General features: G+C 41.1%; 1 protein-coding gene across 1 annotated transcript in view; it reads right to left on the bottom strand.

Annotated features, from left to right (window-relative positions):
* Positions 1-8,371: 8,371 nt before the first annotated feature.
* Positions 8,372-12,476, bottom strand: part of LOC308089943 (replication protein A 70 kDa DNA-binding subunit-like) — a 74,390-nt gene continuing 70,285 nt past the window's right edge. The window contains exon 17 of the mRNA XM_080434918.1: positions 8,372-9,338. Coding sequence (XP_080291044.1) covers positions 9,189-9,338 — 150 coding nt within the window. The 3' untranslated portion in view covers positions 8,372-9,188. The remainder of the gene's footprint in view (positions 9,339-12,476) is intronic.

The raw sequence follows: 12,476 nt of genomic DNA, 5'->3' as shown, positions 1-12,476 counted from the left end.
ACGGTATCTCAAGCAAGTTTCAAGTCTCTGCGAGTTGATTTGCATAACTGCAAGTGAAATGAACAGAATCCTGTGGCTTCCTCGAAATGCAAACAAATCCCGTTATGCTTTGAAAAATGGTTGGCAGTAAAATCAAGTACACTGTGATTCATAGTCAGTGGGCTAAACATGGCAGACCACCGAGTACAGACAGGCCCTCAGGTGGTTGGGGGAGAAAACTAGCTGTAAAGACAGCCTGGTCCAACATGGAATGACACATAGACCTGGAAACATAACAACTATCAAAACAGTGAACCTTGCAATGGAATCCAGCACTTTCACCCTGCTAATTGCTTGTGCTTATATTTTATATATTTCTTTCTTCATAAAAGCCACACAGCTTTTATACCTCTGATGAGACTATAACTGTCTGTACTGTTGACTTTCATCTGGCCATCCTACTCAAACTGGCTGATTGATGAACATATGTATGCATAATGTTCACTGGCTTTGAATTAGCACTGGTGGTCAACACTGGCGGGGATGTCACTTCTCCTTTTGCTTTAAAGGGTAACACACACACACCCACCCACACACACACACACACATACTTATGTATGCTGGGCGTTGTGTCAGCATAGCCTCTGGCATTTTAACAGGAGCAGAAACAACACATAAATCCCCTCTGGCCAATATGTGTGTATGATGGAGAAGAAAGAGATTGGGGGAGAGAGAGAAAGATACACACACACACAGACAGACAGACAGACAGAGTGAGACAGATGGACAGAAGACCATACCATACCACCATCAATACATGTCATTGTCTATTCTTTGGCCATATATCGTACATAAACAGACATTTTAGCATGAATTTTATTTTCAGGTTTATTTACAATTTCTCCAAAGTCATTAAAACACTACCACACATACTGTACCTGAATAATTGAGCCAATGTTTCATGGACATTTGAATTTTGTCCATTTTCGGCTCAGCTTTCAAATTAATCGACACTCTAACCACATGAACCCTAGCATCACTTTTCTGGGCATGTCATACTGTAATAGGTGAACTATTTTTGTCGAAGAGATTTGGTGTAGACTAGGGAAAAAAGGAGGGGACCAAGTATAGACCCCTTCGGGGACCCCGTCAACTGAAGTATATAGGGTTTAATGATTACAATGGATCAACGACCCCCCAAAATAAGTTACCTCTGGGCCGTACTGGCAGTTTGTAAAATAAATCTGTCTCCGATCGGTAACAGCTGTTTGCGAGATTAGCTCCGGACACACAGCTATCTATGCTGTGAATAAGATCTTAGTTTTATAAATGTAGTTTATATAGTTGTACAGTTTTTATTGTGGCTTAAGCATCAATTGTCTGTTCTTTGTTGTTACAAGACCAAGGAGGACCACAATGGAAACTAGACGCGTCGCAATTCAGGGCAATTGCAGAGTGTGGTTGCACCGACGCTAGTCGCGAGTCGCTGCCGCCGGGACTCGAGGAATACGCTGGGAGGAATACCGTCGGAGGCTGTGCCAATTACATTGTCACGTAACTCCTGAGATCACTTGCGTTTCATTTTGAGAGGATTGATCCCCCCAAAATAAGGTTTTTGCATCAAACGGTTACATTTTGAGCATTTGTGGCGCCCCCTATGGATCAAAGTGGAAATTATTTTGGGGATTTGTTGAGTAAACCACACTTGACATGTGATTCAAATTTGGGATTGACTGGACGTTTCGTTCGTGATTTGTGGGCTTTTTTGTAAAACGGGCCCCTCCCGCTAACTTTGGAAGCCATTTACGGACAAACGGTATGGACTATCACATTCTGTTTCGGTCCAGATTATCGCATGGGTCCAGAGATCATGTGTACCGATTTTTGTGAAATTTGGACAAAATATATGGGAGGAGGAGCTAAAAGTGTGTTTTGAAGAAAATTCAAAATGGCGGAAAATCTATCCTGACGCAAATGGGCGTGGCCTATATGGGGAGTTGCGTCATGACCCAAGGAATCTAGGGGAAAAATTTAGATTTTATGACCTACGGTTCAAGAGTTATAGGCCAAAACGTAAAGGGGGCTGTTATAGCGCCACCATGAGGCCGATTAGTGTAATTATTTTTTCAATAATTTCGGACTAAATTATGAACCTCCCCTCCAAATCTGGTAACTCTAGCTCTTACGGTTTCTGAGAAAAAAATACTTGAATTTGAGTTTTTTCACTTTTTCATTAAAGTGGATGGGGAAATGTAATGCACTAATAAATCAATATCAATAAAACTATGCAACCAATCTCTTAGCAAAATACAAGCACACGATTCCCGGTGAAGCCGGTCATTTTGACATATGGCACTAAATTGGGAAAAATAAACTGTGGGCTGTGATGCGATTGAAAATATTGTTTATCTTGAATAATAAAGTGCGAGGATTACTATAGTCTGGTTGCCCTGTTAGGGCAACCACACTAATAAGTCTTTGACTTGAAACAAAGGGAGGAAGCATTACGTGGATCAAGTGGCTCTCTAGACTGTTTGCTCTCTAGGTGCTCTTTGGTGGAAGAGGTTGGTATAAACACAAAGTTCAAGAGGTATACTGCCAGTGCTTTGTCTCCCCAGTGGCATAAACTGCAGAACAACAAGAAGAAATCCAAGGCACTCTGTCTTCAAGTGAAATAAATATAATTCAAGTGTTATTGAGCAAGGCAACTGACACTATAGGTCTTCGACAGGGTATTTGACTTTGTGTCTTTTTATCCTTGACGTGTTATTTCAGCCAATGCATTGTTGTATTTACTTGTATTATCTCTTCTAACATAACGTACAAATAAAGTAATCAATCACTCACAGACCCTCTTCTAGACGGCTTGCCTCTGAGGAGCCACGGTGTCAAAATAACGGAATGGATTTTAGCATGTTGGATTAGCTCAAGCAAGTTTCATAGCTTGTATTGGTGGGTAATCAATCTATGTGTCGAAGTGTCCCACACTTAACCCCTAACTGCCACCCCAGCACTTTGCATAACCATCTGAGCAGCCATCAGCTGGGTGCAGTCGAAAACTGAATTTCCTCCACGGAGCTAAAAGGTAATCGAATAAAATAAAATAAAATAAAAGCAGATACAGATAAGAGTAGAGAGATAAAAAAGTAAGGTAACAATAATAATAATAATAAAAATAATAATAAATATACACGATGGCCATACTGTAGTGAAATGAATGGTATCCAATGCTCGTCAATAATGTTGTGTCAATGGGTTAACATGCCAGAGCACCGGTATGATGGTCCTTTAAAAGTATAATAGTTTGCAGTAGAGAAAACAAATACAGGCGAGAATGAAATGGAGAAGAAAATCAAGGCATGACCTCAGAGATGGACTATGAAGACAGCAAAGAAATTGGTTTTATTCCTCTCTCCGCTACAGGCTGAGAGTCCAGAAACAGAATCAGATCAGGAGAGAGAGAGAGAAGACAAATGAGGGTGATAACTGATCACATATAACATAATAACATGAAGGAAGGAATTAATTAAGCAGGGGGGGGGAGAAAGCCGTAACCACTGTCAACCAGGCTCATATCCCTACCATGGGCATTTAGGTACAGTATCTTGTGCTATAGCTTGGGATAATAGAGATGCACCAATACACATTGACAGAGACAGACACATGGAGGGAGGGAGGGACAGAGAGGGACAGAGAGAGAGAGAGAGAGAGAGAGAGCCATAAATACCTTTTTAAGGGTACCGTGTCCTTGTGGGCACTTTAAAATCCTTGAGTAGAGACAGACAGTCACTGTGTATTAAAATGTGCTGCAGGGCTATCAGAGATGACTTGGACCACAGAACTCTGCAAGTCAATACAGTATGCAGAGCGTGCACTGTCCCATCATGCAACAGGAGATCGTTGCTGTTGGCATTTTTCAACTATTTATTTTGTCAATTTTTTTGAGGTCGGGGGGGGGGGAATGAATGCCCTACTTCTTCAACAGTGTGACGCTAAAGTAGCAGATCTACAAGCTCACAACGGACAAATTGTGTATCGTGCAGAGGTTCCTCTGTGAGCTTGTAGATCCAATTTTTTTGAGAAATGTCCAAATTAAAGTTGAAGTGGTGTTTTATAAAAATAAAAAAAAGTATAAACACGAGCTTGTGACTAAATAACTACATTCGATCCATTGGGAACACAGCCCCCCCCCCTTTCCTGAAAAAGTAGTGGTTTTGCACATATGAGGTTTCCACCCGACAGCGGCGATATATGCTGCTGCACATCAGACAGACAAATAGACAGATCGGTATAGTAAAGTGAGAGATAAGATAGTATGCATAAATGCATATTGTATACATAATATAATATTACAGTAGGCCCCAATAATGGGAGAAACCTGTACTGTACACCACTGGATGTGACATGACTCCATAATACTGTGCTGTTGCTGTCTTATTATTTTTTTCCGGTGTCATCAGTCCAGAGCTGTGATGCATCAATAACTTGCAAGTGTCAGCCATAATAAATCAAGCCTGGCTGGTTCCCTTTATTTGCCAACAAAGTCATTTAAACTCGAGTCTCCTGGTTTGTTCGTTCTCAAGCAAGAAGGGAACGGAAGACTGAGTGACATAAAAGACACATCCCCATAAAAGAAGTTCACCAATTCAATTCTCTACTGCGTTACTACTTGATAAAATTCTCGAGGGGTTAATAATACAGGGAGAATTAAAGAATCAAATGCAATCTCTTCATTGGGTTCCCTGCCGTCACATAATGGGACCTCCTCAGTGGTGGTGCGCTGGGGTCTGCAGACTGATGCCTCTCTGTCAATCTCTGTCAATCTTAAGTCTCAATCATGGACGAGGCTTTAACTTGGAAATGACTTTCTGAGCTGCACGTGGTTCAGTACAAGGTGCACAGATACCCTCTCTGCACTCTGCATATCAGCAGTAATTGAACATTTCTTCTACAACCAGATTATCTTTTTTTTCTTTGGCCATTCAAATCTTCCAACCTTTGATCCAGTAATCTTTTGAAGGCGTAGTGCCGTAGACGTCAAACGCTGTCGTTAATCTGGGTTATTAGTGATTTCCAGCCTTCCTCACAGGAGCAGATAGCTCTTCCGTCATCCCCCCCCACCCCATAGACTAGTACTGTGTAATACCCAATGTGCTGTGCAATGCTCCGCTATACAACAAAGTATAAATCACGCTTAACCCATTAAGACCTTAGGCCGATTTGACATAGTTTTCAGAAAAATGTATGTTTTTTCAGAAACAGATCTTTCAAAAATAGCAGATCTACAAGCTTGTATAGCTTCAGCTTGTATATCCGCTATTTTTGAATTAGCCAACAAATGTGCTATATAGCTAAATCCCAAATGACACTTTGCTTTCCCGGTTTTAATGGGTTAAATGTGAAATCTGGATTTAGTGAATGATAGGTGAGATAGATGCTGGCAGATAGATTACATGTTGATTGCTGTTGCCTCAGAGAAAAACTAAAACACACAAATAGAAATGATGACCTTCCTTAACGTTAAAAATATATATATAAAAAAAAAGAATGTCCTCTGTAGAAACAGGAGGAGATAATGGAAAAAGTTGAGCAAAAGGTGAAATAGGGATGAAACCTCCTCACACACAGCATGGCTCCCAGGCAGCGAGGAGATGGTACTGATGCTAGAGAGTACTTCGTTGTTGTAAATTAGACAGTCCTGCCAACGTGAATCAGTGTCATGCCCTTGAGTCGCACCTTACTAAAGAACAATGTCACCTCCAAACGGTCTTCCTTGCTCTCCGCCGTCTTGAGTGTAAACAGCACACAGAGAAAAAGTCATCTCTCATTCTCCCTCTAGGCTACAGATAATTCTTGTGAACAATATCTTCCACAGTAATGTAAAACAGTCAGAGGGGGATTCCCAATATAGATGAGATGCTCCGTCTTAAAGCGAAAGCACATTTTCAGAAAACTTTGTTGCCTGTACTTAAAAAAAAAAAGAAAAAAGGTCTCCCGTCTTATTGTTACTGTACTCCTACGAAACAATTAAACCTCTTTAAACCTTATTCTCATCTGATTGGATTCCTTGTGTGTCCTTGTCTCCGGTCCTACGTCACAGAAGGTGACGTAGGACTTCTGAAGGTGGTCTTCTGAAGGTGGTCTGTATAGGGCACCGGTTCTCAAACCTTTCTTGTCAAGGACCCCCAAATTGATGTGTATTTGGCCGCGGACCCCAATCTGAAAATATGTTGTGCCAGGGACCTCCAGAAGCAAAGATTTGCACACATCTTTTTAATAGCCAATGTATAAATGGATAAAGTGGTTAAAATGATTGATGCTATATTAACTACTTTCGCTGGGGACCCCCTGGAACCCCCCCCCCCACACACACACTTTGAGAACCATTGGTATAGGGGATACGTGGTAGTCATATGTTCGGCAGTCTGCTCGGGCTCGCCGCAATCGCATGTTGTGCCGTCTTCTGCCCACTTCATAGATGATTGGAAGTGGCTGACTCCACCGTTGGCCTCTAGAGGTCTACAGTATATACTAGGCCCCCTCCTTTTTTACCCTCTACACCAAATCTCTTTACCAAGAATAGCCATGGGGGGATATGCGCCAGCCAGGGGGGCGCATATCCCCCCACGGGTATGGACTAGTGTTAGTAAATGTACGTGTATGGCGAGTTGAGTGAGTAGATATGGTGTGCATGAAATAACGAGTACATTCCACTCTTACGCGGGTCTAAATGTGACACTGACACATTAGACCCAACTGTACCAATGGGCATTCAGCATGATTAGCTGTGATATCAAGCCTGAATGTTGAATGTCAAGCCTGAACGGTACACCTGCTGTTCCAACACTCCAATGTAATAACAGGGTTTGCTCTTGATCTCCCCTGCATGTAATAATAAATTGTCCATCCACTGATTTAAAAATGTGAAGGAAAACAAATAAACGAAAAAGGAAGAAAAATATCTTTGCCCAAAAACATTGCTATTTTTTGGTTTGTTTTACCTGACAAAGATCTACTCAGGGAAACACAATAAAAGTGGTGGAACAACAGGTCTAGCGTGTGCTGGCTTTTAAAAAAATATTTTGTATCAAACAATAAAACACAAGCAGTCCTTCTGTCAATACAGCTGTCAGGTGAAATGGAAGCTGGTTGAGTTGATTAAGAGACGAGTTAGGTTTATTTTCTTTGACTGCGTTTAAGAAAATAATTATTACCACAGTACTTTTGCATGATTTATGTGCAGAGGTTCTTCCGAAATAAAGTGCACACAAAGGGGCATTACTATTATTATGTAAGCATGAATTCTTTGTCATGCCACAATAAAAACAACCGTGGTTTGAATTCACTTGCTTGAATTAACTACCCTAGCATCCCTATTCTGGGCATGTCACATAGATAAACACCCAGTGAAACCATTTTCTGCTAAGAGATTTGGTGTAGAGGGGAAAAGGAGGGGGCCCCAGTCAATGAAGTAGATGGGGTTTAAGTGATTAATGGTAGTAGTAGCATAATTTGTATCATTTATGAGAATAAATCTTAATTCTTTAACCCATTAAAACCGAGAAAGCTGTCATTTTAGATTTTAGCGTTGGCTATTAAAAAATAGCAGATATACAAGCTCACAGCACGTCACTTGTACAGTACATCTGCTATTTTTCAACATTTAAAAAAAATCTTGAATGCGTGCGAACTACTGACATTTGTAGAATCTTCCTCAGGTCTTAATGGGTTAAATAGCATCATAGAAAGGCTCATACTGTAAACAGGTATTTTGTTGTAAGATGAGGACAGGATTCCATTATCTCTCATCCAATGAGCCAATGACTCCAATCCTTCTGGTGTTGGCTGAAAAGAGAGAATGGCTCATTCCTAACAATCCTGTGTGGTGCGGAGACAAATGTGGCACATTAGCTCAGCAAGCATGCAGAACGGGGCGAGACTTCTACAATGGATATGTGTGTATGTGCCCTAGGGAGCGTCTATTGGCATCAGAGTTCATTCTGCCTCTACAGTGCAACTAGATGGAGCAGAGAACTTCACGTCAAATAAACACATAAACAGGGTTCGATTTGTTGGGGGATGTTGGGGGATGGGGGACAAAATGCAAGCCTCTGCTTTTGATATCCCTCCTCTGGTCATTCATTTTTATGGACGGTGGAGATATGTTTTATCCCTGCTTCTGGTCAGAATGATATTTGTGAAATAAATAAATCAATACAACAATAGATCTACCAGCTTGTAGATCAGCTATTCTCGCTATACACATATATAGGGCTTAAGTGGTTAAGGAAATGTCTCCCCCTCAGTGGTTTTGCTTTGTTTGACAAATCAAACCCTGCGAATAGACAGTTACATACTGTACATGTAAGCGCATGGCTACGTTCGAGGGGCAGATGATAGAGACAGACACACTTTAACTAAACATGTATTTTTTTTAATTACTCACTTCTCTCCCTGTTTGACATAATTGGGAGCCCAGAGGGACAACACCCACTGAGAAATGAACATAAACAAGACGTGTTTAAAAATAAATGACACACACACACACACACACACACACACACACACACACACACACACACACACAAGACACACACACACGCACACACACACACACAAAAGAACCACTCAAGTGACCGACGGCATGAATGCACACATGCACCTGCATCTCAACACACGTGATCATATTTTTTTTAACTAAACTAAAAAGAAAACTAAAGACATTGTCCGTGGCTCGCTGCTTTCTAAAAGCAGAGTCAACATAAACAAATATAACTTTAAAGAGAAGGGCTCATTATATGAGTAAGATAAATTAACACGCAGCAAATGCCCTCTGAGCAATCTACTATGTTCTTTCTTACGGATTTCCAAATCAAGATATATCAACGATTAAAAGATCAAATAAAATAAAACGAACTAAAATACAAGTATGTCTAAATTGCAGCACACCGTGTAATCAAAGTACTGTAGGTCAAACTTCTATTTTTTTTTTTTTACAAAGTTATTGTTATAACAGTCATTTTGTGGAAACTGTCAACGTGTGAAGACTGGTGAAGAAGACAGTTAAATATCAGACTATTGTTTGGCTGTCATTTAGTCAGATGAGTCTTTTACTTGGCTTTTTGCGCCGCTTCCGTCCAATATGCTCTTATCTCTTTGCTGGGAAAAGCCAAGAGACCGCTCTGAGATCTGCCGTTAAAGAGATACTCTTATCTGGAGGAAGCCTTTTTGACGACTGGGGGGCCGAGATCGGCATGGCAGCTGGCCATTCTGCGGATGTTGCTGATCAGCCTCCTGCTGTATTCCCTGTGGTCCACCGGTTGGATTTCCAATACTGTGGTCTTCAAACGACTCTCATCCTGAAGATGGGGGAAGAAATAAATCAAAATAGAATTATAATGCTATAGAATATATAATGCTTAACCACATAAAAGCTCACAAATCGTGAGCTTGTAACTAATTATATAGGTTCAGACAGAGTGACTTGCTTATTCCGCTCATCAGAATGTTATAGTGGTTGAATGCCATCACTGTTAAGGTTGACGCGGTATAGTCTATACCTCTGACAATAGAATGTATAAGAAATGTAAATTAGTTCCATGACTTAAGCTGGGCTCACATGACAAGAGTTTTAAAATCTTAAACAATCTGGTTGCACCACAATGGCTTGCAGATAATGGGTTAAAGTCGTGGTGAAATGGCTTTTCAGTAATGAAAACATCATCTCAGCCAATCAGAAGGTCCCATTCCCTTCAGGCTAAGGAAGGCTGGAATCTCACTCACTGCAGCTGTGTGCAGCAGAGGGCTAGTGTTTGTTTACCCTGGCTGCCCCAAGGGAGAGAGAAAGTATTTTTTGGCTTCTATTGTTAGGTATGTCCATATTATGACCACGGATATGCTTTAAACGTGTGAAAATGTATTTTCATTTCACCACGTCTTGAAACTTGTGGTAACAAGTGGTAACAGACAAATGGTTGTGATATGTCTGGGAAAACACGCTATATAGACAGTGTTCTTGCCACATCAACAAGCCTCAGCTGTCCATCGCACCACAGATTGTTTAGACTGGTCTGTCTCTCTCTTGGACGTACGCAACTCACGCAGTGCCGTCCAACTATGACAGACGTAATCATTCTAGAATTTTTTCGGGGCGGCCCTAAGCCAATAATTTGATGACCGGGTGACTGCTCAGACTGAGACTCTTCGTGTCTCCTACCGGATAGACTCCACTGGTCATCAAATTATTGGCTTAGGACTCCTTTAAGATTGGATCTTTCAACCCCTCACACACTAGAATCTAGTGTGATCTGGCCCGGACGGTTGGCGTAACCGTCTGAGCACCTAGAATGGTAATCCCGATCCCGACGACCTTTGCTGCGTGTCACCCCCCCCTCCCCATCTCTCTCCCCATTTCCTGTCAGTCTACTTTCCTATCAATAAAGGCAGATTTTTTTTAAAAATACAAATAATGTGTGATCTAGAGATCCAATTATCTGGCAAGACTATCCTCTAGTGACGACAGGATAGTCTTGCCAGATAATTGGTCCCGATCAACCTCAAACTGGGAAAACCCCTCCCGATAAATTCCACATCTTCTCATCAAACCTAATACGATGCCCCCTAAATTATTTTGATGATCCCAAGGCTTTTCCTTTAGCGCCATCTTTAGGCCAATTTCCAGTAGGGTGTAAGGATCACAGCCGGGCGGGGCGTTTAGACAGTTGGTCATCGTTCTCAGTATAAACAGTAGTCTTTCCCACATCTAATTCACAAACATCTCTATGGGTTTGTGATGAACAAGCGTCTGCTGCACATAAATATTCAAAACAATGTGTTGTTTTTGCATGAGCGCTTGGAAGCAAAATAATTCCTCCGCTTTAAAAATGAGGATAATTAATCCACAGGACAATGCATCATACGTAATTAACAATTCAAACACAGTGTGCACAACCAGCGAGGGTGGTTCTGTATTCACCCATCTATCTCAAATGCGTTCCAACAGTTCTATGAATGTTTTCTATTTCCCCCTGTCTGATGACGGCAGGCATATTTAACTAAACGGGGGGCCATCAAAGAGGTGGTCTACTTCACAGATGACAACTCATTTAAATAAAACACCAAAAAAAAAAAGCTTACCGAAAGAGTAAAGGTCCTTACAAACTGGGAGCGTGATGAATAAATGATATGCGTATGCAAATATTTCACATCAAAGTATTAATTCGGTGATGCCTCATTCATACAGGTAATGCGATTATCTGCGGTAAAAAGAAATCAAGCTTGTTTTGAAAAATAATTACATTGCTTTATTGCCTCGTTATACAGTATATGCGTTCGGTGTGGATGTCTTCATGTCAAAACAGCAGTTTAAAATAATGTAAATTAATCGCACGAAATGAACGCTCCCGGTGTGTAAAGTCTTTAAGAAAGCTCCTTAAAAGGAGCCGACTGCAATCAATACCATTATATTGTATTTGGCCTTATTCAGGTAGCTGATGGAATGTTACATTTAATGGACCACAATGGCAACAAGTCCCTGCAGCTTTTTGTGTTTAGAATAACTTTTGACTGTACTACATGTACAAGTGCCGTTAACAAACCTGTTAATAAAGTAAGCAATCAATCAATCAAAAACGTGATAATAAATGTAGGGCCCCAGATTGGGATTGGGAGCAACAGGTAATCAATCAGGAGTAAACAAAACTCACAAAATATACTGAATTAATGATATGACAGTGCAAACACACCCATACATTTGTGCAGGCGAGTGCAATTTGCCTTTGTTTTGCATCTGATGGCAATTATCCATGTGGAAAAAGACACTATAATTGGTGGCTTAGCGCCGCACTGTTTATTTGAGTGCTGTATCTCTGACTGTCACTGGGGAGTTTGTGGAGTTAGTGTCAATAGAAAAAAGCCTGAAAATGGACAATGCCAGAGTAGTAAACAAAACGTTTACGGTAATGTTATTAAAGCCAATAGAGTAGACTAACCACCAGAAATATGCTCTTTTGCCAGACTATAACATTTTAGACAGCCTACCCTGCATCACTGAAGTCCGCTGGTTGAGCAGAGGGGCGGTGCTCAAACATTTCTTTCAATTAGACTAGACTGTTCATGGACAGTGGTTACAGTGCTTGAATTGGGCCGGTACAAAGTCGTGCTCACTGAGCTACTTATAATTAGGTACTTGCAAAAGCCCTGCAAAATTTCACCCATATTTCCCTGATCGCTTTCAAGGATGCCCACGGCCACCAGTCTACCAGTGCTGCACAAAAAAGTGACATTGATCTTTTTAGTGCCGTTGCTCTACTTGAGTCACTGACTGCACCGATTTCAAGTAGGTATTTTATCATTGACTTGACTATGTCTCATGTCTCGAACAAAGTACACTACACAAGGTCTTGTAGTTTTGTTAGGACTGGATGCATCTCCTGATGATATCAGGACACAACGAAATGCAGATTTCCCTATTGGGAGCTTGCACATTCTCTTGCCTT

Source organism: Gymnoscopelus braueri, assembly GCF_963280865.1.
Source record: "Gymnoscopelus braueri genome assembly, chromosome: 8".
In the NCBI taxonomy this organism is placed as follows: domain Eukaryota; kingdom Metazoa; phylum Chordata; class Actinopteri; order Myctophiformes; family Myctophidae; genus Gymnoscopelus; species Gymnoscopelus braueri.
This window is presented reverse-complemented; position numbering and strand designations above follow the sequence as displayed.